General features: G+C 37.3%; 1 protein-coding gene across 1 annotated transcript; it reads right to left on the bottom strand.

Annotated features, from left to right (window-relative positions):
* Nucleotides 1–65: 65 nt before the first annotated feature.
* On the bottom strand, nucleotides 66–27,720 carry LOC142337187 (uncharacterized). Its single transcript, XM_075386317.1, has 5 exons — nucleotides 27,558–27,720; nucleotides 26,444–26,611; nucleotides 24,444–24,621; nucleotides 15,241–15,376; nucleotides 66–490 (listed from the first exon to the last, which is right to left on the bottom strand). The coding sequence occupies exons 1-5, from the start codon at nucleotides 27,718–27,720 to the stop codon at nucleotides 203–205; spliced, it is 933 nt and encodes a 310-aa protein (XP_075242432.1). The 3' UTR covers nucleotides 66–202.
* Between the last annotated feature and the right edge of the window lie 253 nt (nucleotides 27,721–27,973).

The following is a 27,973-nucleotide window of genomic DNA, read 5'->3' as shown; positions in this document are numbered from 1 at the left end:
AGTATACTAGAGTTTCTCGTAAACTGTACGATTTTTTAAAAAAAGTATTGACATGCTTTGTTAAAACGCCACATTTGAATCTCAAAGCCACTCAAAATTTTTGCTTTTAAATTGATAAATCAACGGGCGGCCGCAAAAAATTTTGTAATCCAATAGCTCAACTGGTTTCTCGGGATTTAGACATGAGTTTTTACTCTATGAGCTATCTGACAGCCGTTGATTTTTTCTGACTACTACTGCTTTTTCGTTTCTTGTTTTTGTTTATTTTTTCCTCATTGTTTTTGTTATTCTTGCTGTTTTTTGTGCAGAATCCTTTGATTGAGTTGAAAGACTGTGTCCATAGCTTTTCCACAGTTACGAATAGAGTGAAGACCGAAATGAGGATGTACCAACTAGAGAAAGTTTTCGTCTCTTTTCGTTCCTCGTAGATTCCCGCTCCCCATGAAATCACTGCCTTGGTTGAGGTCGTGTACCCCACGCTCTTGTCAGTCTGAATCAAACATGTTAATGTAAATAGGGAAATTACTTATTTTCATATGTTTCAGAGACCCATTACAGTTTCCCGTCGGCTTAGAGACAACATAGAAATAAGCTCCAAACAAATCGTTTTTGATGACTTATTAGTGCTGATAGAATTATAATTAGAACTTTTTGCTCTGTTTTATATATTAGCACCACGGGCAAAAAGGAAAAGATCCGATGTCTCTAATAACTGGTTCGTGACCAACCAAATTTTCTTCACAAGAAAGCAATCCAGCAATCATATTTTTTGTTTATTCGTCAATTTTGGTTCGCTATTCATATCAGTTTTTGAAGAACAGCCTATATGGTTTTTCAGCAGGCAAACAGGGTTCATAATTTTTTCATACACATCATTAAATAATTGAAGCCAATAATGCTTCACTCTACTATGTCTTCTCGTATACCTCCTCCCATGAAATTTTACAAGGGTAATCTATGACTTCTTGGAAGTCATGAAATGGAGAATCTATACTGAACGTCAAAAGTAAGTTAGCATCCCATTAATTTATAAAATGAATTGTAAATTTTTGACGCAATATTTTTCTATTTTATAATCAAGTTTCTAAAGAATTTTACACCATTGATCCCCTTGACTAGGGGACTTGCCTGCTTATTAATTTTCGATAACACGTAACGGTAAATCACTATATGTCCCAACGTAAAGATAATCAACTGCATCCAAGTCTCATAAAAAAGAAAGTTATATCAAAATGTGATGTTTTCAGGTTTGTTCAAATATTATTGAGTATGCATTTGTGTTAAACATTAGAGAAAAATCTGATTTTAATTTAATTTCGTGACAACTTTCCTTTTTTTGCGACTTGGGTGAAGTTCAACAACTTTACATTGGCGCAATATGATAAGTTGCCATGACATATAATCTGAACTTCATAAGTAAGCATTACCACTAGCCAAGAAGATCAATGGTACAAAAATTTTGTACGAAATTTGATGATAATATTAACTCTGTCGGAAAATAACAGAAGTTCGGAAGATTCAATTCAACTCCTTTTTCGTCATATAACAACGTGTTATTAGAATAAAGCAACGTATAAGCATTATCAAGTTCAATGTAACAAGTGAAAACTTAGACGGCAAGATTTTGTTGTTCATTTAACAGGTTTTTTCGTCTGATGTCATTGACGTCAAAATCAGTTCGTATTCAATCGGCAATTGTCTAGAAAACCTAAAAATATTCAGCCGAAAACCAGCTTAATCGATACATATAGTGGTTATATTTACTTAAAATTAGGTTAAATGAACTTTTTCGGAACTTTCTATGTTTATTAGAACGTTTTATACGCATTTAAATTCGAATCTAAATACTCAATTCTGATTGGCTATTAATTCGTTCATTTACTACGTAACATCCTCCGGCCCGGAAGAAGATGTTGGGAAAACTGGTACAAGTTTTACGAGCGGGCGGACGAGTGAACCGGTCGACGTACGTAAAACGGCGGAGCGCGCAACGCTATCGGAGCCGTAACGGAGTTCCACAATCCGAGCGGATGGGTAGTAACCCCTAGGGTTGGTTTCTTCAACTATCCAAACCAAGTCACCGGTCTTAAGGTGTTGCTCGGCAGGCGTCTGTCACTTAGAGCGTCGGTTCAGCGTCGGTACGTACTCTCTGATCCAACGGGACCAGATTCGGGCGTAACGTTTACGATGGTCGAACTCAATGTTGCCGACAACAGACGGAATACCGGCAGAGTGTTCTCCTAAAAGAAAGTGGTTGGGCGTTAAAGCGTTCAAATCGCACGAATCGGCGCTTGCGGGAGTTAAAGGACGCGAATTGAGAGCATTCTCCACGAGGCAAAAGGTGGTATGCAGTACCTCATCCGTGAGGCGACGCGTGCCAAGAATAGTATACAACACGCGTTTGAAGCTGCGTACCAACCTCTCCCAGACACCACCTTGATGTGGTGCGCTGGGTGGATTGAATCTCCACTTTATACCTTTGCGAGCGAACTCAGTTGCAATGTTGACAACGTTCAACTTTTCAATACTTTCTCGGAGATCTTTCTCCGCTCCTATAAAAGTAGTGCCATTGTCTGACCAAATCCTGGCAGGTGTACCCCTTCATGACGCAAACCGCTCAACTCCCATAACACAAGAACTGGTGTCCATGGATGTAACTATCTCGACATGGACAGCGCGAGTAGTGAGACAGGTGAAGAGCAAGCCCCACCTTTTCTCAGTAGTTCGGCGGACAGTAACATAGAATGGCCCAAAGTAGTCAACGCCAGTGTTCGTGAAGGGAGGAGACTGGTAAGCAAGTCTCTCCTTAGGTAAGTCAGACATGATTGGTTGCATAGTTACAGCTTGGAATTCTCGGCATCTCAGGCAGTGTGCTTTGATGGAACGCAAGGATGATCTTAGTTTCAATATTGTGTAGTGTTCCTGCACAATTGATCTTAGGTATTCAACGCCTTGATGATAATGCTTTACGTGCTTGTGTTCAAGGAATAGTTTTACAAACGGATGACGTGCATCTAAGATGATTGGGTACTTTACATTAAACCCAACTTCAATTAAGCGCTTGATGCGGCCCGAGGAACGTATTAGCCCATTTGGACTAGTAAACGGTGAATGTGGAGCAATTCGGCTACTCCGTTTAACGAATTTATTGTCAAGAAGATCTTTTCTTTCGGCTTCAAAAGAATCTCCTTGCACCAAGTACTGTAGATGACGCTCGGCTTCGTCAAGCTAAGTAGGGTCAGTAATGCTACCATCGGGGTTACGGTAGCCGGCATGTTTCGGCAAAAGTCGGAGAACGTATGCGGCAATGCGCAAGTACTTTTGATAAGAACTAAACTTATCAAATGGGAATAACGACGGAACGGGAGTTATCTGTTTTTTAACAGATGTAGCGAGAGAAACAGTGTCTTCTATGATGACTGCTTGGTTGACGCCAAGTTTGATGTTATTAATGACGTCTTTGTTCGGTACGAAAGGGAAACTTGAGTTAGTTAAGAAATGTGGACCATTGACCCAACTGCTTAGTTGCAAAACCTCAGCGGACATTCCACGCGTGCTAGCGTCAGCTGGATTATCTTTAGTTGCGACGTGGCTCCATTGGTCAACGCTGGTATACTCCAAAATTTCACAAACGCGGTTTGCAACAAAGATTGGTTGCTTTTCATTAGAGTTAATCCATTGGAGAACGGTCGTGCTATCTGTCCACGTGAATACTTGGTTAACAGTTACGGTAAGTGCTTGGGTAATTTCCCTTTTCAGTCGAGCGGCAAGTAGAGCTGCTTGTAATTCGAGTTTTGGGACAGTCATTACTTTCATTGGCGCCACGCGCGCTTTCCCTAAAACAAACGCAAGCTCTGTTTTTTCTTCACCCGTAGATGTTTTCACACGGGCTCGCAAGAATGCGACCGCACTGAAAATATCCTGCGAACTGTCACCAAACATATGCAATTCTATATTATCAAAGGGTCCACTAAAATAACTTCGGGGAACTTTGATGTTTTCAAGCTTTGGTAAGTCCGCACTCCAAACCAAAAATCTTTGAACGATGTCCTGTGGGAGCTCGTCATCCCATTGTTGTCCTGTGACACGCCAGATGTCTTTTAAGAGCAGTCGCGCACCGACCGTAAAAGGTGCGACAAGACTAATGGGGTCAAAGACTTTCGAGACAAGACTTAGGACCAAGCGTTGCGTGAGGGACTTGGTGATAGCGCAGCTTGTACCCCGACTCACAACTAAAGTGTCATTAGTGTGATCCCACTTTAACCCTAGCACATGCGATGAATCCTCCTGACATGAAACAATAACCTTGGGCTCAGTAGATTGAGAGGAACCATCAATTCGGTCAGCCAGATTTGGTACATTGCTTACGAACTTTGTAAGCTTGAACCCACCGAGATGGAGAAGATGTACCAATTCCTTCGATCTATTGATGGCTCTCTCTGGAGACTCCACTGAGTCAAGATAATCGTCCATGTAGAAGTTTTCAAGGACGGCTTTTGCAGCTTCGGGGTAAAACTTGGCATTGTCTCTCGCAGTGCGTTGTAATGCATAGTTGGCGCATGTGGGCGAGTCTTTAGCCCCGAAAATATGGCGCGTATATTGATACACTACAACGTTAGTTGTGGGGTCCTCCCGCCACAGAAAGCGAAGTGATGGTTGATCTGATGGTAACACGCCAACCTGTAGAAACATTCCCTCGATGTCGGCGGACACGGCATATGGATGTTGTCGGAAGCGAAGAAGTACGTAAATAAGATTTTGGAGCAGGTTAGGGCCAGTGAGCAAAGATTTATTCAGTGAGGCGCCATGAAATTTTGCTGCTCCATTGAGCAGCCTACGCACCTTACCTGGTTTGTTCGGGTTTAAAACCGGATGGTGGGGTAGGTACCACTCTTTATCAGACCGACTCTCAACCTTGTGAGCGTCCGGAACCTCAATTACATACCCCTTATTTTGGTCTTCCTTGATGGTACTAGTATACTTCTCTCTGAGGTCCTCATCCTTGGCCAAACGTTTTTCGAGCGATTTTAGTTGCACAAGGGAGGAGAAGTAGTTATTTGGGAGCTGGATGTTGTCTGCTGCCCACAGCATTCCGACATCGTATCTTAGGCCATTGTGTATGGTGGTACTCTCAAGAATTTCGTGAGCCCTTGCGTCTGCTGCAGATCTTGAGTCGACCTGCTTGTTTGCTCCGAATGATTCAATTTCGTACCATGACTTTACTTGACTTGCTAACTCATTGTCCTGTTCGATATTCACTTTAAAGCACGTTGAGGTTAAACACGAACTTGATGGTAACGGACCGCTTAAGACCCAACCTATGGGCAAGCGTACGGCAACGGGTGAACGCTTCTCATCGGCAGAGAAATATTCTAACGGGCGGATGGCGTGATAGACATCTTGTCCGAGTATCATCTCAATGTCTTTATAGGAATATGTCACGGGATCAAGGACTGCTAAGTGTGGGTATGTCTCTTGCAGGGCCTGTACGTTAATTATATCTGAGCCGACGTTCAGATTCTCCTTAACGAAAGGGTTGATGGTAAATGGTTCGAAATCTTGATGTTCTCTTGGTTTAACAGTAACTTCAACAATCCTAGTGTCAACTATTTCTTCGGTATTAATACCCTCTACTGATAGCTTTAGTGCTTTACCGTACAAACCGAGTCTATCTGCGAGACTACCAGCCACCCAAGAGTTACTGCAGGCGGTATCACACAAAACTAAAGCCTTGGTATCTAAACCGGACGAATTGACCAACTGCAATTCCGTTACCTGAAGGAGCCCCTTTACATCAGTAACAGATGACATTGTTGTGGTCCTATTAGACGGCTGTTGACTAATAGTTGCTTTACTTTGACCTGTGTTTTCCAGAAGACTGGATAGTATTGGGATTTGTTGACTGTTTTGTTGGGAAAACCCTATCTGCTCCATGCAATAGTGTGTTATGCGAACTATTAAACCCCTCTGCTCGGCACTTTCTTGGCTGAGGGCACTGGCGGAATGTGTGCTTGTCCTTTAAGCACTAAAAGAAAAGTTTGTTATCCGCCACCAACTTAGCTCTCTGGGTTGGAGTCTTTTCCTTGAAAACTCGACACTCCCATAGCCGGTGGTTACCTTTGCATACAATGCACCGAAAGTAAGCGTTTGTGGAAGAAGATGGAATTTGCTTCTTTGTGTCCCTTTGTTGTGAGTTTGATGCAAACACTTTTGAGGCTGTTTTGGTCTTTGTTACTGAAGTGATGTTCTCTTCAGGCCTTGCCTTGAAGAGCCTTTGTTTCATAAGATCGTGGGCCTCAGGCTTTTCTTTAAGCCAGTCGTTAAAGTCAAGGAGGGTAGGCTTAACCCAGTGCTTCTTAACCGTAAAGAATGACCATGACTCTTTCATGTTTGGTAACTTCTGTACCGCTTGGTTAAGTAGGGAAGCGCTCTTAAAGTCAGCATCATATGATAGCGACTTGAAAACCCCAACGAGGCTGGATATGGCTGCAGAATAGTTAATGATGTTATCACTATTGTGAATTTTATGAGGCGGAAAGTTGCTTAGTTTATCCCAGTGTGCACTTACGACTGCCTGTGGCTGGCCAAATTTACGTTCCAAAGTCCTTAGTGCATCCTTGTACATTAAACCACAGTAAGCAAACTCGGCGATTGCAATCTTTGCTTTACCAGTGACGAGTGTCTTAAGGTATGTCAATTTAACGTCATCAGTGAGCGTTTGCGAGTCAATCGCGCTTTTGAATTGACCATATCACTCGTGCCATTGTAATGGATCGCCATTATACTGAGCAAGTTTCCATTCTGGCAAAGGGTCATTTTTCTTGCTGTTTATTGCGTCAGCTAATTCCCTAATCAATGACGCATTGTCCGGTATCGGAGGGGCAGGTGCAGACACCTGCGGACCACTCCAACTCAACGGAGTGGGCCCAACATAAGGGTATGTTGGCTGAAAAACCGGAGTGGCCAGACCAGGTACAATATTACTTGTAGCTGCAATCAGGTTTTCCTGATGTGTGCCGGATGGTGATTGCATATCAATCAAAAGGGGTGAATTCGAATATATTTGTTGTGGAAAATTAGTAACTGATGGTGCGATGTGTGCCTGTACATTTGGAGCAACATTATTTACGGTAGTAATGTCTTGGTTGACTAATGACGGTCTGTGCTGCGGAAAACGCCAATGACTTATATTTGGCACAAAACTTTGGCCGAGAGGGATATTGGGCATATTTGGGAAAGGAGGAGAAACAAAACGTACAACATTGTGTACTCGGTTATTACTATTATGAAAATTGTTGTTGACGAGAGGCTGGTTAATCAAAGGGGCGTGTGGGATGGGAGCAGTGAGGTTAGGTGCGAAGACTGGGTTCGGAATGGGAAGATCATTAGGATGAGCGGGTTCGGTGTTGTGCTGTTGAGTGTTTGGACTTGGTGGGGCGCTTGGGTGCAAGGGAACGTTTATTGCGGGGGCTGGATGATTTGTTGTCGGAAAAGAAGGAAGAGTGGCGTTTGGTGCTCGGGGGACAAAATTAATTTGTTGTCGGGAGCATATTTGCTGGGCCAAATTATTTTTGAGTAGACTTGATGTTTCAGGTCCCCTGGATTGTGAAATTTGAAGTTGTGCGTTCGGAAATAACTCGGATGCATTATTTTGATTTAATTGCGGTGCAGACGGCTGTGGTGGAACGGGCTGTTGAATAGGGGGTGAAGAAGCCCCTGGGGCGTGTACAGAAGGCGGCTGACTATCCGCGGTTCCTTGGTTAGTTATGCTCGGAAGCGCCATGCACTGCTGGCCGGTTTGATCTATTTGCGCTCTTAAATGCGCCTGGTACAACGCCTGTGTGTTAGCAGCAGCCAAAAAATTTTCAGGTGGAGTATAATAGGGTTCGAGTTGTTGCAAGGTCTCAATGCTTAAAAAGTAATTGCGTCGACAATTTTTTGGAATGGAATGCCTTGAAATGTCAGCGTTGTGATCTTCCACTGCTTCGCCGTTATTGTGGCTAGGGCATTCTGGAGGGTCTTTCGTAACCTCTGGTTCACTAGTTTTCTCGTTGTTAAAACTTAAGGCTAGTGAGGTGTTGATCCAATCCAGGACAACCTTTTCACTTCTCATTGAGCTCTTAGCACTTGCGGTGGTTTAAGATTGGCTACCTTTGGAAACGGCGTCCAACAGTTCAAATTCTTGCAGAGTTGACTCAGCCAACCGTTTCCTGTTGTTTTCCTCCAGCTCATCCAATTCCATTTGTTTTTTCTGTTTAGCAAGGCGAATGGCTGCCTCATTCTTCATTTTTCAATTTCTTCGCGCTTCATTTTAGCAATTACGTAATCATGTTTACGCTGACTAGATGTTTTTGACGAGGTCATCAATGAGGGAAGTCTAGAACGTATCGAAGCCCTTGGTTCCTGGAACTCACTCACTTTATCAACAGCAGAATTGATGTAGTTTCGTGCTGAAGCGAGTATCTTGTCGTTCTTAGTGGTCATTGCCTCCAAGTAAGACTCTAATGAAGGAACAAGTGCACTTGGATCCTCCGTTTTTCCAGCAAATGCAATCAGGTCCTCTTTTTTGTCTACAACAGTCATAAATGCTTCGTTGCACTTTGTTACTAGGCGTTCAACTTTCACTCGCCTACTTTGATTATTTATACAATGAAGGATATCTTCATGTATAGCATGCAATTCAGCTTCACGCTTTGACCTGGCAGCGTACAACTTTTTGACTTTTTGATCAAGACTATTAGACATCACGATGCTATTATTTCCAAAGACCAGCAAACCTACCACTGCACACGGTTATCTATTATATGCACACTCCAAACAAACCAAACCCATGCAAAACAAACCCAACGCAAAAGACACCAAACACAGCACACTGTAGACAGTCTGTAAGACAAACCACCCTAAGAGCAGAAAAGGTCGTCGAGCACACAGTGCCCAACAAAAACGGAAGTGGAGCGCTATGCGCTCAATGCGGAGGGAGACAAAGGACACACGAGAAGTCGAGCGAGGAACGCGCGACGAAACGGAAAAGTGACGGACGGGAAGTCGGGCGAGCAACGCGCGACGCACCGGGAACGGAACAGACGAGAAGTCGAGCGAACAGTGCGCGACGGAACGGAAACGGGACGTGCTGGAAAGCGGGTGAAAAACGCGCAACGCAACGAACAGGGACGGTGGGAGAGAACGGGCGGGAAATGAGGTCGGAGAGAGCTATTTTAGCGGACCACAGCAAAAACTCAAGCAAACAACCTAGCCGTAACTCCAGAACAAACTTAAGTCACACCCTAGGAAGAGGGAGAGAAGCTACTGCAAGACAATCTAACATGGTTCATAATGGGTCTATAACGACAAATTTAACGACAAACTAATTTACGGCAATGCCATAGTACACTAAACGGATGTAAAGGTCGAGAAATTTACTAGCCGTAACTCCAGAATAAACTTAAGTCACATCCTATTAAAACTCAAACCAAAACAAACAATCAGCATACTAACGCTACTAAACAAACTACAGCAAAACTGAGTGAACTACAATAGTGTATAGTCAAGAAACAATCCAGCCGTAACTCGAGAATAAACTTAAGTCACACCCTAGAAGGTAACAAGACCAAACCAACTACCAATCAAACAGGTACACACAAATATACAGCAGCCAAATCCAAATACTACAACAGGAGGTCTAGTAAATTAGTAAAGTTGAAAAGTCAAAGGACAATCCAGCCGTAACTCGAGAATAAACTTAAGTCACACCCTAGAAAGCTATAAGACCTAAACAACAAACCAACATACTGCCATACTCAACATACTACAGCAAAAACAAAAACATACTTCATCACATATGACATACTACACTGAAATCTGGAAAAGTAGCGGAAGAAAATGAAAAGCGGAGTTTTGGGAGAGCGACGTTATTGAAAAACGGAACACGGAGAATTGAAAAGTTAAGGGACGAAAAGGACTCGGACGAAACGGTACATAAGCCAGCGACGAAAAAATTATAGGAATTCGATAACTATTTTCTGTAGGCCGGAGGTTATGAAAATTTTCACAACTTATTCTGTGTATTGAGTTTCACTCAGTTTACGAACCTTCTTGTTGAGAAAATGATTTTTTTGAGAAATTTGTCAAAAATTTTTTGCTTTTGTCCAATTTTTCTATTTTTTGGTCAATTTTTTGCAATTTCTTGAAAACGGAACGGTAATCCACTAAGCTGGACAACTTTATGCTAGAAAATACGGTTTATCAATATTCGGTATTGATTTTCTAAAATTTTTAGAATTGCCTCAAAATTGACCGAAAATTTTCAAAATTGAACAATTTAGCATAATGTTCTCTCAAAGTTCTCTATGTCAGAGGTTAATTTTTGATATATGAAACGAATATATCAATTTTCTCCAATTTTCGGTAAATATACCGAAATTTTTCGAAACAGCTGTTTTTTCGTGTCAAAAATTTTGTTTGCGGGAGATTATTGGTGACCTTTTACGGAGATTTTTCAAATTATGGCTTAATTTCACTATTCCTTAAAAATATAAAAAATCAGGGGTTGGGTTTCTTGCCGTCTAACTTCTTTATATATCTTTAAATATTACACTGAAAAATTAAAGTTTAGGCGCTGTCTTACAGTTTTTTTTCGATTTTAGTTTGACCTCTGTAGATGCTCTGAGACATCTCAGTAGACCTCTTTTCATCTCATTCCTTCTCGCGTCTCTGTAGCTGTAGATAAGCTCGAGTGTTGGGATAGTGATGTTCTGGTAGAGGTCCAGTTAGCAGATGGCTATTTCCAGCTTCAAGTCACTCTGATCCAATCCAATTGTCCTCTCGATGTAAGGTGCAATTTGCCTTGTAAATAGACCAATGCTACACGCAACAACATGGTCTACGAGAAGCTTCGGGTACTCGGGTCTGAAGGAGTTGTGCAACCTGCTTCTGCTGTTATATCCAAACACGTCTCCCATTGTATAATTGAGATTAAAATATGAGAAAAATCTATTTGATCGGCCTGACACACTATTTAGGCTATAGGTGGCTCGTTAACGGAGCGGCACCATTGTTAACTCTGACGAAATAACAGAAATTCGGAAGATTCAATTCAACTCCTTTTTCGTCATATAACAACGTGTTATTAGAATAAAGCAACGTATAAGCATTATCAAGTTCAATGTAACAAGTGAAAACTTAGACGGCAAGATTTTGTTGTTCATTTAACAGGTTTTTTCGTCTGATGTCATTGACGTCAAAATCAGTTCGTATTCAATCGGCAATTGTCTAGAAAACCTAAAAATATTAAGCCGAAAACCAGCTTAATCGATACATATAGTGGTTATATTTACTTAAAATTAGGTTAAATGAACTTTTTCGGAACTTTCTATGTATATTAGAAAGTTTTATACGCATTTAAATTCGAATCTAAATACTCAATTCTGATTGGCTATTAATTCGTTCATTTACTACGTAACAGATAAAATGGGGTGATGTTGCGTCAAAAATAAAATTATTTTACTACGTACAAATAGGGAGTGCTAACTTTAATTTGACGTTCAGTATATGTACAGCCCCTCAGCCCCCAGCGCAGTGCTTATATGAGTTTTTTATGCGCTGGTCATTTAAATATTTTATGCCTTGAGGCTCACTTGCTATTTATGCACCAACTCGCAATAAAATTTTAGGTCGGATCTTTATACCAGCCCTACTTCCTTTTGACCGCCCAAAATCTTTTACAGAGATATACAAATGTAAAGATATACAAATGTAATACATTGTAAAGCTCTTGCAAAAGTTAATCGCTGGTTCGCGAGATTTCATTTTTCACAATTTTTTGTTTCTCGAAGAAAAAGAGATAATGAAATTTTGGTTTTTTACGATCGTGTTTTCACGTTTTGTTTGTTTGCGCAGTCTATGACTATGTTTTCATTAAATTTTTAAAAACGGCGAGCATGATAAATTAGAAGGGTAGTATTTGCCTTCTCTTGGTTTTTTTATGTCAAAAGAGTTTTGATGATCTTCCATTTTTTTTTTCGAGTAAGATGGAACAAAATGTACAAGTCAATGTCTTAGGTAAAAACAAGCAAAGAGGCCAATCTGTTGCAAAAAATTACATTTGAGAGAGAGAGAGAGTTCGAGCTGTTCACAAACGGAAAAGATCTCATTTCTCAGATAACTGGTTCGTGACTAACCAAGTAAAAGTCGATACCTCACGTGAAAACAGGTGTCTAGGCCAGGTGTTTTTAATGCAGTTAATATTGTGTTGGCTTTGGTTAACTGTTGGTTTGATTGGTATTATTAATATGTTTTTTACGTCACAGAGTCAAATTTATTAAACAGAGTCAGTATTTGGCTTGTTTTGTCTACTTTTGATGATTTCTGAATATTTCACCCGTTTTTTTAAATTATTTCTTGATATATTTTATTAACTTACATAGCAAACGGCTGTATTACCATGTAAAATCTATACTGGGTCGTAAAACAGCCGCGGGTGACCGAATAGATCCAAAATAGAGACTTGGGACATTCAACAGCAATATGGCCTCCAAAATCATGGAGGTTTGCCTTGATGCAAGAATTTTATTAGTTTCGTACAAATAATAAAGTGCAAACTAAAAAAAGTCATAACCTACAAATTTTATACTGTACGGGATCTTCTAATTAGCTCGCCCGAGTTTTGATGATCTTAGTAGTAAAGGGTATATTTGTAAAAAATAACACGGCATACCCGGGCCGAGGAATTTGACCAAAATTATGTAAGATCAGCGGCAACTAGCGTTGACAAGTCGGAAAATTCACCGCAATTTTCTTACATAATTTTGCGTTGAATGCGTTGAATTAAAGACAAAAATTCAACGCATTCAGCGCAAAATTATGTAAGAAATGGCGGTGAATTTTCCGACTTGTCAACGCTAGTTGCCGCTGATCTTACATATTTAGCGTTGAATTTAGCGTAGATCTTACATATTAAGCGTTGAATTTAGCGTAGATCTTACATATTTTTGCGTTGAATTTAGCGTTGATCTTACAAAAAAATAAACGCGTAGAACTCTGGGTATAGGACTCGAACCACTGACCTCCTGTTTACTTGTCGCCTCTTCTACCATTGCGCCACCGTACCTTGGTTTCCTTAAGAGCCGAAATCCTTATAAAGCCTAGATCTTACATATTTTGCGTTGAATTTAGCGTAGATCTTACATATTTTGCGTTGATTTTAGCGTAGACCTTACATATTTTGTATTGAATTTAGCGTAGAACTTGCATGGCTTTCGTTGACTTTAGCCGAGATCTTACATAATTTCAACGTATTGAATGCATTTATCATGTGAGAAGTACTAGGAAAAATTTAAAATTTTTTTAAGTTTTGAAAAAAATTTGAATTCCTAAAATGGTCTGAAATGGTTTTTGCACCGTATGAGAGCAAATGGTTATTTTTTGCTGACTTCATTTTTCTCAATTGTGCAGTATAGGGGTCGAAACACTAAAAAAATTAATTTTTCGAAAAAAACTTGAAAAATTTGAAATCTTCAAATGGTCTGAATTGGATTTTGCACTATAAAAGAGCACTAAAAAAGATTTTTTCTGACTTCTTGTTACTCACCTTTGGAGTATAGGGTTCGAAATAGTGAAAAAATTAAATTTTCGAAAAAAAACTTGAAAAAGTTTTGAAATCGTAAAATGGTCTGAAACGGATTTTGCACTAAAAAAGAGCACTAAAAAGTGATTTTTCTCACCTGTGCAGTATAGGGTTGAAACAGTTAAAAAATTAACTTTTTGAAAAAAAACTTGAAAAATTTGATACCGTAAAATGGTGTCAATTGGATTTTGCACTATAAAAGAGCACTAAAAAATGATTTTTCTCTGACTTCACATTTCTCACCTTTGCAGCATAGGGGTCGAAACAGTGAAATTGATTTTTCGAAAAAAAAACATGGAAAAGTTTTGAAATTGTAAAATGGTCTCAAATGGATTTTGCACTATAAAAGAGCACTAAAAGTGGTTTTTTGCTGGCTTCGATTTTCTCACCTGTGAAGCATAGGGGTCGAAACATTGAAAAAATTGACTTTTCGAAAAAACACTTGAAAAACTTTTGAAATCAAAAAGTGGTCTGAAATGGAATTCAAAAAATTCAACCTTAAATTTGTAAGATCTAAGCCAAAATTCTACGCAAAATATGTAAGATTGGTGTTGAAAGCGTTGAGTTTATGTAAGATCTACGCTAAATTCAACGCTAAATATGTAAGATCTACGCTAAAATTCAACGCTAAATATGTAAGATCTACACTAAAATTCAACGCTAAATATGTAAGATCTACGCCAAAATTCAACGCAAAATATGTAAGATTGGCGTTGAATGCGTTGAATTTATGTAAGATCTACGCTAAATTCAACGCTAAATATGTAAGATCTACACTAAAATTCAACACTAAATATGTAAGATCTACGCCAAATTTCAACGCAAAATTATATAAGATTGGCGTTGAATGCGTTGAATTTATGTAAGATCTACGCTAAATTCAACGCTAAATATGTAAGATCTACGCTAAAATTCAACGCTAAATATGTAAGATCTACGCCAAATTTCAACGCAAAATATGTAAGATTGGCGTTGAATGCGTTGAATTTATGTAAGATCTACGTTAAATTCAACGCTAAATATGTAAGATCTACGCTAAAATTCAACGCTAAATATGTAAGATCTACGCCAAAATTCAACGCAAAATTATGTAAGATTGGCGTTGAATGCGTTGAATTTATGTAATATCTACGCTCAAGCGTAGATCTTACATAAATTCAACGCATTCAACGCCAATCTTACATAATTTTGCGTTTTTTAGCGTTGACACCTCGGCCCGGGTATTTGTACACCCAATATTAGCATAACCCTACCAGTTGGCATAACCGCTACCACAGTAATATTAACGCCCCCAAGCGCGCATTGTATTTTCACAATAAGTAGTCTATTTTATGGCAGATCATAATTTGCAACGCATGCCCAGAGAGGGCTGGGGACTAATAAAAAACGGAACCAATTCTAATAGAGTAGCCAACAGCCCTGCAGTCAAAACAGGGCCAGACTGACTTGGGTCCAGACAGGGAGGCGCAGTCCAGACCGAGCAGACTAAAATTTGGGCGTGGACCAGACGGAACAGGCTTTGAAGTAACAGTTTGTGGGCAAAAATTAAGTTTGAGAATGGATATATAAGTAATGGAAGAAGCAGTGAGCGTAGTTTTATAATAAAACGCTAGACTGACCATGAGATATAGGTGTGTTGAGGTTTGGCCTTTGAAGTCTGTGCTGGATAGGAGTGTGATGCTGATCTCGACATTGTAGCCAGGGGGCACTGTAATCAGCCTTTTGTATCTCAATGCCTCCTCTATCTCCGACTCACTGGAATCAGTTTTGACAACTATATATATGAATTTTACGGCGGTAAAGTTTTCCGGCGCTCTGCGTTGAAAAAAAATTTTCGCACAGCTATTCATCGCATTTCTTAGGAAATTTCCCGGTCGCATAATTCCAGTTCAGTTGTGAAAATCTTTACGTTGGTTATGCCCCATTACTAAATATAAAACATCACTTTCGTTTATTTTCAATTACGGGTGAGGGCGGGTGGAGGCATTGGGAGAAAATGGTCACAAGGAAAACTTTCAGCAATAAAATATCCAGCAAACGACTCGTATCGCGATCGACTTTAATTAAATAGCAAAAAAAAACAAAATTCAGAGGGACGGTATTGATCAATTTTATTATGAGTCAAAGGGAGACTAACAGTCTAGACACAATTTTTCAGTCGAGCCATAAATGATATTATATTATTCTTTTGGTTATTTTACTAATGCTGTTTAATCTTTTGTTCAGCAGTCCGTTTGCCTAAACGTACGCATAGCCGTAACACCAATTGTCATCGTGAGTTTTTGAAAAAAAATTATAGGGAAAATTGCCAAAGTGCTTAAAAGTTAAGCCAATTGTGGAACTATAACACCGCCTCAAAATTCGATCCCGGACATTTCAACAACAATTAATAAATTTTGTTAAAAAGTTCATCACAAAAGTAATTCTGGATCTATTCTGTCCCCCCCCCCCCCCCCCCCCCAGCTTAGTGGGCATAAATCATTTATGACCCCCAGGAGCACGTGCTATTTTCTTACATAGTAATTTGCTATATAACAACATACTCCTCGTCATTTTCAGATTTCTAATGCAGTTGTATTCGCCCACAATAACTTAGGACTTAAATTGTATTGAAAATGGGCACTTTTAAGTTTAAAATGTAAGTTTTAAGTGTAGTGTCGGAAGTTACAATGGCAGAATTTCGCGTAGATATATAGCCAGAAATGCTAGCATCTCGATTTCATGCCTAGCATCTCAAAACGCAACGCAGTTCACGATAGAACCCATAATTTTGGAGCCCATCTATAATTGCGTCTGCTGATGAAATTATGAGCAAATACTTGAATTTAGTTGAATAGAGATCTGATCAGGAATTATTGTAGCATGGGACATATGAACAGTAATGGCCGTCCCAAAATTATAATGTCTTCAGAATGATTCGACACTGATTTGTTTTTTTCAACAGTCTCAGGGAGCTTATTTAGCTGCACCTCCTGTGGTCATTGAAAAAAAGTGGATTTAAAAATTGCAACAAGTTTTGAAAAAACTTGGAAATTTATATCAATTATAAGTAAAAACGCATATGAGATTGAAGTTAAAAAATTGGCACAATGTTAATTCAATTTGCAATATAGTCATAAAACAAATTTTTGTGTTCTTTTCACAATAACGGTATAAACCAGTCGTACTAGCATATACTTGGGCAGTAATGTAATGGGTGATCATGTGACTGGTTTAGAAATTTGTGGGAGATTTATTTGCATTTTGAAGTAAGAAAAGGCAATTTATCATTTTTTCTAAATAACCTGGGTACATAATTTGTCCGATCCCCCCTGGGATGGGAAGGAGTTATTGGTTGATAACCAATCAAGGATGGGAGGAACCCCCAATGGTCCTCTATTGCGGGTATAATTTTCAGGCCAATCAAACTACCCACCCTTCAGTTATTAACACCGAAAGTAGTGATCTTGGGAAGAGTTTAGGATGTAAAAGGGCGATTTTTGAGAATATTTGTAATTATCACAGAAAGTTAGTTAGCACCTAAATTGACATAGTTTTTTTCAAAAAGTTGACTTCGGTTTGACTTGAAATTTGGGCGATAGACTATTTTGAGGACAAAGAACCCCTTTTGAATGTCAGATTTGACCCCACACCAACCTGCACGGAATTAGCTTACGCCCGTGCTGCGGAACGTAAATTCTAAATTGCTCGTGAACTACTGGTAGTAGCCCTATGATTTTTGGAGGGTTAGTTTAACTTTTCAAGGGCTTTCGATTGGTGATATTTTAACCCCAGATTCCGACCGCACGCCCGTACTGCAGGACGAACCGAAAGATGAAAACCAAAAATTACGAATTTTTTGCCCCCAAATGAGTTTGATATCGTAACAATATGACAACACAAGACACTTAGTGACAAAATATACCCACCCCGATCGCTTTTCCTCGATTTGGATTTTTCGGGTTTCGGCCAACAGGACTCGTTAAAAATATTCAACCTGAAAGCGCAGTTGGCTGCACCGTATATTTACTAGAAATTTTTATCCGAAGACGTTTTGACCTCTACTTCCCGATATTTGCGTTCTGAAATTTGGGTTGATCCGAGAGGCAGATAAAAGTGCGCGGTCATTGCTCGTGTTCTAGTGGGATATAGGCCATGAAAATCTGTGGCTAGGTGCAACTATAAGAGAATTTTCCATGACAATAGTTAGTTTTATCAACTTGACCACGAATCTTGGATTAATCCCTGATTGACCTCTAGCGGTCAATTTGTGGGTTTTTAGGTATATTAGACTTTTCAGCAGTTTTTAAATGGAAAATTGCATGAGGTGTTGAGAAATCTCAGAATCGCGATGGTTCTTAGCTTTGGGATTGAGTTCAGTTATTTATTCAACACGTGATTTTTCACAGGGATTGATTGCAACTAGTTAATTTGATAGCGTTAATAGAGGAATAAGAATTTTTCAGAGCAACGTTCAATGTTTACTAAGCAAACAATGATTGACATGCCAAGGGCAAATAAGAGATAAATAGAAGCGGGTTTGTTTATATAAGAGTACAAAGTTTGTTTACTTAAGATAAGAAGAAAGTTGAACAATGGTTGGTAGCAGTTGAATGACAGAGCATAATTTGATAATGACTTGTTTGCATAGCAAACAAAGCCCTCTTACAGAATGTGACAGATTTCAAGTGTAAATTGCAATATTTACTTAAAAGATTAAGGTTTGTTTGCTTAAGATAAAAGTGTTTTGGTTGAGTATAAATTGAAGTGACACAGATAAAATTTGGAAGACTTGGCAGACTTTGGAGAATTGTGGGAGAACTTCAGAAGCTGGTACACAGGTGAGATTTTTGCACACGCGAGATCGTAGTTGGTTTAGTGGGACTAAATTTCAAAGGATGGTGTGGAAAGCAGAGAAGAGATTGAGAGTGAAACTGAAGTTTGTATTTGCAAGACCAGTTGAGATACTGTGAGCGCTTTTGATTTAGTTCATTTGGGAAGTGAACCGCGGATATTGTTGTTATTATTATTATTATTTTAATTACTATGACAAATTGCATTAAGTTTGTCCTTTCCTTTGATGTGCAAGTAATTCTCGTATATTTGTTATCCATATAACCAGATTTGATAGTACGAGCCCCATTGTGAATTGACTTAATTCAAGGTAATCTAATTTGCAACAGCATAGAAGAGTGGAAGAGGGGAAATAGCAGAGTAACGCTTGCTTCACCAATTCAAAACCTTTGGTTCATTTTATTTGATCGATCTTCTGGGCGACAGAGTGCCCTCACTGTTGAGCTTAGCAGAAGACGACCGGGATGTATGGCCAAAAGTTTTTTTCGACAATTCGAATTCACTAAGTTGGAATTCAATGAATACCTTGCATAAACAAATTGCGAAACATAAATGAAAAATTGTACGGCAAGCTTTGAAAATCATATAAAACTAACTTCGTTACCATTTCGAAAAACCAATCACCGTTGTTTTCTCTCGTTCAACTGAAATGGTTTGTTCGAAGTAATTTAACCGGACAATTTTCTTCAAAACTTTTCACGCTTTAATAATGCGCAAAATTGTGGAAGTATGAAGCCGTCGCCAATTTGACCTTTCCATCGTTTTGTCCTTGTACTGAGTTTCTGTAATTTTTTAAATGCAATCTTCGGTTGTTTGCGAACTATTAAATCATGAAACCAATCATTCATCAAACCAACTGTATCGATTAATACTCGTTATCTTCATGCATCATTTTCTTGTTTAGGGAAATATTTTTGACCTGCAATATTTCCTTAAGATCGGAGATCATTTTGTATTCATCTTTCACCGTCTGTAGCTCTACATCAAAGAAATTAGCCAACAGCTGTTTCTCAAGTTTCTCTTCTCAAGACGTACTTAATATTCGCTTCAATGGGCCAGAAAAATTATGAAAAACGTGGTGACGCCTGCCACTTCAATATGACCACTCATGTTGCAACGTATGAGCATCGGATTGCACTGAGGTTTCATTCCTTCAAAGAGAAATTAGAAATCAAACAATGATGGTCCTTTTGATTATTCTTCCGCATGAAAACTGAACTAGATTTCCAGAGTTCATAATCCAAAACCATTGCAAAAACTCAATGAAAAACGTAATGCTTGCTACTCGTTCCAGGTCTAAAAACAGGACAGCAATATTTTCAGCAGATCAAAGCTTCAACAGTCTCGAAAAATATTAGGCGCCTGCTATGTTTTTGATGTTACTATTAGTATAATATAATTTTAATAATAAAAACTTCGATGTTTATTTTGTACTCGTTTTCGAGAGTAAATATAAAATTTGGCGGCACCTTGAACAATCGATGTGGCAAATCGTTTTGGATTTGACAAATTCTTCAAAAAAAAAATCAGCGCGGAAAATGTTGTTCAAGACAAAATCCAACAAAACAATTTGATACAAGTCCGAGCTTATTAGTCAGTTTAAAGCTGTATTGAATCATTTCATATCTCAGCACGCCATGTCCCACTTTTCATTATACATCATGTTTTGCAGCTTAGCATACAAGTGATGTATTTGTGGCGCTGTCTCAGAAGTTGTACTCAACGAATGACATTAATCTGGGCATGGCTCATTATCTGAATTCACTCCGTCTGAGCACGATAACTATTCAACTAAAATAGGGGCTTAGGAGTTTAAGCAAAAACTCAATTAGGCAAATAAAAAACTTAAAGCCATTAATCGGCGGATATATCAAACTAAACTTAGAAGGATTTTTGGCGAATACCAATTAGAAGACGGTACTGAAAGGCAGTACTCCAAAATTCATTTGGATAAAAGCATCCAAAATACAGTTAAGTTTCTAGAAAAATATATTAATCTTTTTAGCATTTCATTTTAGGTCCATCCAGCAATTATAGCATTTTTCCCGAATTTATCTATAGCTCTACGTTGTTTAGCATAAAGCCGTATTTTTTGCAATATATTTTCTACGTTTTCCTTCGAATTTTTTGCAGATTCTTCACCCCTAAGATTGCCTAGGGCTGTAGTAATGATGTAAGAACATAAAAAGAACCCTGTCAGTGGTAATTGATTGTTATAGTTTTAAAGTGGTCATTGGAAATCATTGTCTAGATAAATCAGTCGAAGAGAAAACTTAAATGACAAAATATTTAATTACAAAGAAAACTGGAAAAATGACTTTTTTATCAGAATATTCTTTCAATTACAAACTGAAAAACAGTTGGTCATGAAGACGCTGGGCACTGGGAGTCAAACGTGTGAGATAATTTTGAAAAAAACTCTATCGTGTAAAAACTGTATGTGATGAGTTAGTTGCTAAATTGCCATCATATCACAACGAAAATGCATCTGAAGATTGTGTTCAGGAGAATAATTCTGTTAATATTCAATCCAAAAACATGGAAAAACATAAAACAAAAAAAAGTAAAACTGTAGTTAATAAACTTGCTTCCTATAAGTGGTATTTTAGAAATGCACTGTCTACGGAGACGTTGGAATCAATCCTAAAGGATGCATTTCATGATGGAATTTTTGTGGTTACATTTTTAAAAAATGAGTTTTTAGAAATCAGAAATTATTCTTTTGACGGATTGTCAATATTTCTGCATTACATTACAGTCAACAGAGGACGATCACAAACGAGAAAGTAAAGCCAAACAATGGAAGTTTCTAATTCTGCTATATAATTAGGAATTGATGTTTTCCTTCGCAAACATGCAACAGCGCGTCAACGCAACAAAAAGAAAATTGAACTTTCGCGTAAAAATTATGCCTGGCAGAAACAGATGTGTGAAATTGAACTCAAAATTGTAGAGAGACAATCAAACCAAAAACTTCAATAGTTCAAAAATTTGATATCTTGAAAAACTGAATATATCTATCGTTATAGGCAGCTTCGTTTCTCAATTCTAAACTTTTCACAAAATATTTCTACTTCCTTGTTCAATTCGGATTTGAGAATAAACAAAAAATAGGAGTCAGAATTAAACAGGCAAAAATTTACTAGGTCTAGAACTCCAACCCGCGGGCTGTCTCAGAATTCGCATTCAACAAATGACTTCAATATGTGCTTGTTTTATTATCTGAATTCACTCAGTCCTATCGCGATAACTATTCAAATATTAAGCAAAAACTCAATTAGGCATACAAAATTTTTGAAGCCATTAATGAGCAAAAATATCAACTAAATTTTGAAGGATTTGAGGCGAATATCAATCAGAAGACGGCATTGAAAGGCAGAACTCCAATTTTCATATGGATAAAAACATGCAAAAAACAGTTATTTTTTGGAAAAATGTATTAAATTTTTTAGCGTTTCATTTTAGATCCATCAAGCAATTATAGCATTTTTTCCGATTTTTTCTATAGTTCTTTGTTGTTTAGCACACAGCCGTATTTTTTTGCAATATTTTTTCTACGCTTTCCTTCGAATTTTTTGCAGATTTTTCAGCCCTAAGATTGCCTAGGGCTGTATTAAGGATGGAAAAACTTAAAAAGAACCCCATCAGTGGAAATAGTTTTTTTTTGGTTTTGGAGTACTCGTTGGAACTAATTGTATAGATATCTGAGTCGAAGGGAAAAATGAAACAAAAAACATTTAATAATAAAAAAATGGAAAAATGCTTTTATTGGATTAATCTTTCATAAACAAACTGAAAAGAAGTTGATCTTGAAAACGCTGGTCACTGGGAGTCAATTGAGTGAGATTGTTCTTAAAAGAAAAAACTCTATTGCGTAAAAATTATTTTCGATGAGTTAGTTAGTGAATTGCCGTCATATCAAAACACAGACAAATGGATCTAAAACTTGTGTTCAGGAGGATAATTCTGTTAAAAGTCAATCCAAAAACACGGGAAAACATGCTTCAAATTGAAAAAAGAAACTCTGACTAATAGTCTTGCTTACTGTAATTGATAATTTAGAAATGCACTGTTTACGCAGACGTTTGAATCAATTTTAAAAGTAGCTTTTCATAATGGATTTTTGATGTTTTCATTAAAAAAATTGAGCTATTGGAAATCAGAACTTGATTTTTTTGACTGCTTGTCAATATTTCTGTATTATATTACAATATTACAGTCAATAGAGGACGATTAAAAACGAGACAAAAATTAAAACCAAACATTGAAAGTTACTAGCTTCTGCTATATAATCTGGAACTTAAGTTTTCCTTCGCAATCACGCAACAACGCGACAAAGCAACAAAAAAGAGCCGTACTTTTGAAAAAATTAAGCATGGGACAAACAGATGTTTAGAAATGAACTCGATATTGTAGAGAGATAAAGAGGCAAAAAATTTCAAAAGTTCAAAACTTCGATACAATGAAAAAAATTAATATATCTGATGTTATACGCAGGTTCGCTTGTTCATTCTAATCTTTCAACTAAATTTTTATTGTTGTTCGATTCTGAGAATTCTTGAATTGAATAAACAATAAATATGAGTGAGAGTTAAACAGGCAAAATTTTACTAGATCAAGAACTCTCAAGGTTTTCGAAGTGTTTTCTTTTTTAAAGGGCGTGTTTGATGTTTTTGTATGACTTTTTATGGCAGTGGATGTAATAAATGAGTAACTCAACTGGCAATCGTTTCGATAATTTCCTCTGCTAAAAATATTAAAAACAACAATTATTGATAGTACAGCTGTTAAAATTTATTTATTCAGTATTGCCCAGTGAGTTCTCGCCGTAAGCCTGCATTTTTTAAAGTTTTCTATATGTAGAATAATGTTTGAATATCTCGACAGATTTTAAAACCCGTTCTTTGAGGACTGCTGAATTTTAGAAAAGCTTATTATGAATCTTCTCCTTAATTTAAATGATAACTTCTGTTGACAATTTGCAAGTTCTAGATTTCATCGATATGCTAATGAAATTGCAGTGAAAGTTGGATCTAATTTGCCATTTAAAGCTTAAACCAATCAGTAAAAGAGCAAACGAGTTTGCATTAAAAAATTCGGTTAAAATTTATTTCAAATGGTCGAGAAACGATGTAGAATTGAGAAAAAAGCTTGAAACTGTGACTTATAGTCTTGCTGAAGGTAACTATGATGAATGAGAAACGCTCTGTTCTGTTTTACGGAGACGTTTGGGTCAATCTAAACAGTTTTGGTTAATGGGACAGATTAAATTGGCTGATTTAGCACAAATTTTGAATAAATCAGTGTAAATTAACGCAAAGTAAGCAAGATTTTCTTTGGATATAGAGTCGGGTCAAACTGTTCAGTTAAACTTTTATGTACAAAACGTAGTCAATTTAGAGAAATGATAAATTTCAATCTCGATATCGTCCCCAAAAAGACAAAAGTTAAAAAGCCTAAAATCAGAGTATTTAGCTACAGAATACTGAAATGATTAGTTGTCCGAAATTGTATTCAAAGTGTTCATAAACCGCAAAACTGATCAAATAATATCTCTGTTGAAATTAAAATAACAGAAAGAACCGTTTGATAAGAGTTTGCATCCTGAAACTGTTCTCATTATGAGGTGCTGACGTCTTTTTTGTGAGCTAATTAATTTACGTTTGTTAATGAAACGTTTATTTAATTTCATTTATATCACTTATTATTAAATAATTGTTGCATCAATACTTCTTGTAACTTCTTCAGTTATCACACCACGAGTTTACAAAAATAAAAGTATCGTAAACAAGCGTGAGTAATATTGCACAGTGTGTGTCAGATATTTATTGGGCATGAAAAAATTCCAGACGCTCATGTTTTAAAACTGATAAATGTTTAATTTTTTGTGTTGAAAATCAAGTCCACTTAGTTTGTAGAGATTATTCCTAAAAACAAGGAACTAACAATTTGAGGAAAAATGGAATATTCTTGATAAAGTAAAACCAACCTCATTAGCTTAGCTTTATCGTAAAATGGTAAAATACCCATAAATAGGGCAACACTTGGCATGGGTCTGGACTGTTGGGCATTGTGACTGAGGGAGTCGTTTGAGGACGTCGGTTTGGATTGAGATGGAGGTGTCCCTTCGACTGTCAAATACGAACCAGTTCTCCACTCTCGGGGACCTACAAAACAACTAACCGCATGATGCTGTAATAAGCAATGTTGAACAAATAAAAATTTCAGCGCCATGTTTTTTTCGGCGCCAAATCGGCCTTTTCGTGCCGATTTGAGAAAGATTTCCCTTTTCAACACATTTGATCTCCAAATTTTCTTAGCTCCGTAAATCTAGTTTAGCGTCGAATAAGTCAATCAAATTTTCGAAACTCATTTTCTTTGAGAAGTTATCGATGCTGAAACACTTCTACGGCTTTTTCGCATCAATATCAAAAGAGTAATGTTCGGGGGACAAAACCTTCAGAAGATACCATTGCGGGCTTATTTTTTGTGGCTTTTTGTTATTGTAAAAAGCATTAAGGTGTAAAAAAATTTTTCGCAATTTTTGCATTTTTCGGCAAATTTCGTAATTTTTGTCTTCAATTTACAGCTAAATATAAATTTTTCTCAAAAATTGCTTATCCTGCAGAATTAATGGAATCAAAACTTTTGGTCTATTTTCTGATTTGGAATGCTAAATTCTGTGTGTCAGCAGTGGCAGAAATGCGACATTGAAGATATAAACTTTACGGAAAAAAACTATATAGTTAATGCTCAAACCATCCTTCTTCATTTCATTTGTTTCTTTTTTCATTTTTTTGGAAAACAATTGATCTCTCCAACAAACAAAGTTTCCAAAAATTGGTTTTTATTATATTTTTTACTTCACGGGTTTTCAAGCAGAACTAGAGAACAATTTAAAAACCTTGGAGAATGAATTTTTAATTTCTACTCAATAATTTTTTATTTTTACTGCTTTTTTCTACTAAATTAGATACCGTATAAAAATCACAACCAAAAACATACAATTAGAGCAAATTTATAATAGTATTTTTGAATCGAAGTTAAACTTTCAAATTAGTTTTTGTGGATGCAGAAAACAAATCTGGTTGCGAGGAGTGAAATTTTTAGCCAGCTTAAACAGTTTATTTTTTGTCAGTGCATATTTAATAAAAATGGAATGAGGGAATTTGGGGTTGTTTTGTCTGGAATATTTTGCGCATTATTGTTTAATCTGGACAGTCCAGATGCCGACCAAAACATTTTTAATTGCCAATTGAGCATGTATATGATCAATGCGAAAACATGAGTATTTCACATGGCTCTTAATTTGAAAACCAATTACAGATTGGAGCAAATTAACGCCAAACCGTTACACGTCGTTTTTCCCTAAGCCAATTTTGCTGCCCTACGACAGCTCGTGGACAACGCTTGCGTATTTGTAAAATCTAATTACTATTTTGTAAGTACTTTTAATAATTTGGTGTACCCACAATTCATAATGAGAGGTGAGGGATAGTTCTGAAAATGTCATTACCTTAGTTTTTATAAATCTGTTTACATAAAAGCTGTACATTTCAAAACCATGGATTTTAATTACACTAAGCATGAATTTCAATTACTTTAAGGGTGAATTTTAATTATTTCATGGGTGGATTCGAAATTACACAGCGCGTAGAATGTAATAATTTTAACTCTTCTAAATTTACTTAAGCCGAGAGCGTGAAATCGAGTGAACATTTTCTCTAAATATCTTTTAAATTTCTTATCAGCAATTTATTTTAAGGTAATGGTTGTTCACAAAAGTTAATTAAAACTACTTAGATTGATAGCAAATTTGCACCAGGGTTAAAATATTCCTAATGATTGTGGTTGAAAATTCAGCATGTGAAGACCACAATTTGAATAATTATTTTTTCGCCCTCAATTTTTTAAATTGTTTTTTGTTACTTTTTTAAATATGCCAACTAATATCATAATCAATGCTTCAACTATTGATAAGGATGCTACCTTTGCAGAGTTGCCATGGTTCGTTTTTGAGGGTGAGGTTGACGTGTTCTGCTTGATCACTCCTGTAGACCCTGCCTGCCTCTCTTCCCGTTAGAGTACAAGAGTGTCCCAAGGTCAAAGGGTCATCTTCTAAGTGCCCTCGTTTTGATAACACTCGCGAGAACACAGCTACAAAAAAGACAAACAAAGAGTGTTCGCTAGTTAAAACCCAGCAGTTTACGAAGTTTTGTATCTGATGTGATTAAAAAATGTTTTAGATCTGATACAAGTTATTACAAAAGCACTTAATCAGCTCTCGTAAGATTTTGCAAATAAGGTAGTCATATAAGAAAATATTGTGAGGCTATCAAATTAAAATAAAAGTGAAAATAACTGCATGCAGTATGAATCAAAGCACTTATGAAATATTTTGATGTGATCTATTTGACTTTGAAATGGCCTGCTTGAAGTCAACGAACTGAAATATTAACTTACAAAAACAAGGCGGAAAACTTTTCTTAATTCCATTAAATTCTTTTCGGCTAATGGTTTCTGTCGTTAAAGTTCTGCACTAAAACTAATAGGGGAGTTCTTATGCAGAATAGGAGAGCTTATCAAGTGATAGGCGTTTCAAATAGTTTTCAACTCACCGAAAAATGAGAGTTGGTTATTTTTCTTCCTGTGTGGATATTTTTTCTACTCCAATTTTATTACAATCGCACATAATAAGAAGAGGAGACTGTATTCACACATATTGCTGGTACCATTTTTTGGTGCAAAGTTTAAGAAAAAAAATTTGCTGAGCAACAAGATGAAAGGCCGATAATTGATACTCAATTTGTATCAGGTTCAATTTGAATACTAACTCTCTTAACATAATAGTCATCTGAATTAGAGACATCTTCTAAGACCCTTAATAATCTCGCATTTAACTTCGTTATACTGGGTTGCAAGTTAATAAGTTGAGATTTTCCGCGACTTAAACTACGGTTCTTGACTATGCATTTTTAGTCATCGTCCAGCTCGTTACTAGATTCCGAATTTTTATACGCACTAATTGTTCCAAAAATGACCTGGTTATGGCTTTTTACGCGTGGTTTTGAAGTTTCGAACGATGACCTCAACTTGGCGTTACCTGGTGCGGGGTAAAGTTCGTTATTGAGTACCCAATGCATACTCTGGTTGACATTGTTGAATCCCTGGTATAGACTGCGCACTGTCTCGAATATGGCCAGACATAGCCCTGTGATAACCAGGAGGTGGAAGAAGAGGGAGGCAGTCCGCTTCCACCATCGCATCCTTCAAATCCGCCGACAAACAACTGTTTCTGATTATTCGAAACAAAAATTTTCCGCAACTTTTGTCAACTTTATTTTGGCTTGGAAGACTTGAGTTCAAATTTTAGGCCCCAAAATTATCAACGGTTGCAAGTCTTAATTACTACATTTTCCATAATTTAGCTCGATTCTAAGTTGTCTTATTGCAAATAAGGGGATTTCAGTAGTTTAACTAAGTATTTTTTTAAAAAATTTTGTTCTTCCGAATAAAAAA

Source organism: Convolutriloba macropyga, chromosome 3, assembly GCF_964194025.1.
Source record: "Convolutriloba macropyga chromosome 3, txConMacr16.3, whole genome shotgun sequence".
Classification (NCBI taxonomy): domain Eukaryota; kingdom Metazoa; phylum Xenacoelomorpha; order Acoela; family Convolutidae; genus Convolutriloba; species Convolutriloba macropyga.
This window is presented reverse-complemented; position numbering and strand designations above follow the sequence as displayed.

Bases quoted from the DNA above. Each gene is read 5' to 3' on its own strand.
- LOC142337187 (XM_075386317.1), bottom strand. From the start codon at position 27,720: ATGCGATGGTGGAAGCGGACTGCCTCCCTCTTCTTCCACCTCCTGGTT. The intron at 26,612-27,557 runs GTAACGCCAAGT...TCTTTTTTGTAG, and splicing joins CGAACTTTACCCCGCACCAG to CTGTGTTCTCGCGAGTGTTA. The intron at 491-15,240 runs GTCAGTCTAGCG...TGTTTGATTCAG, and splicing joins CAACACACCTATATCTCATG to ACTGACAAGAGCGTGGGGTA.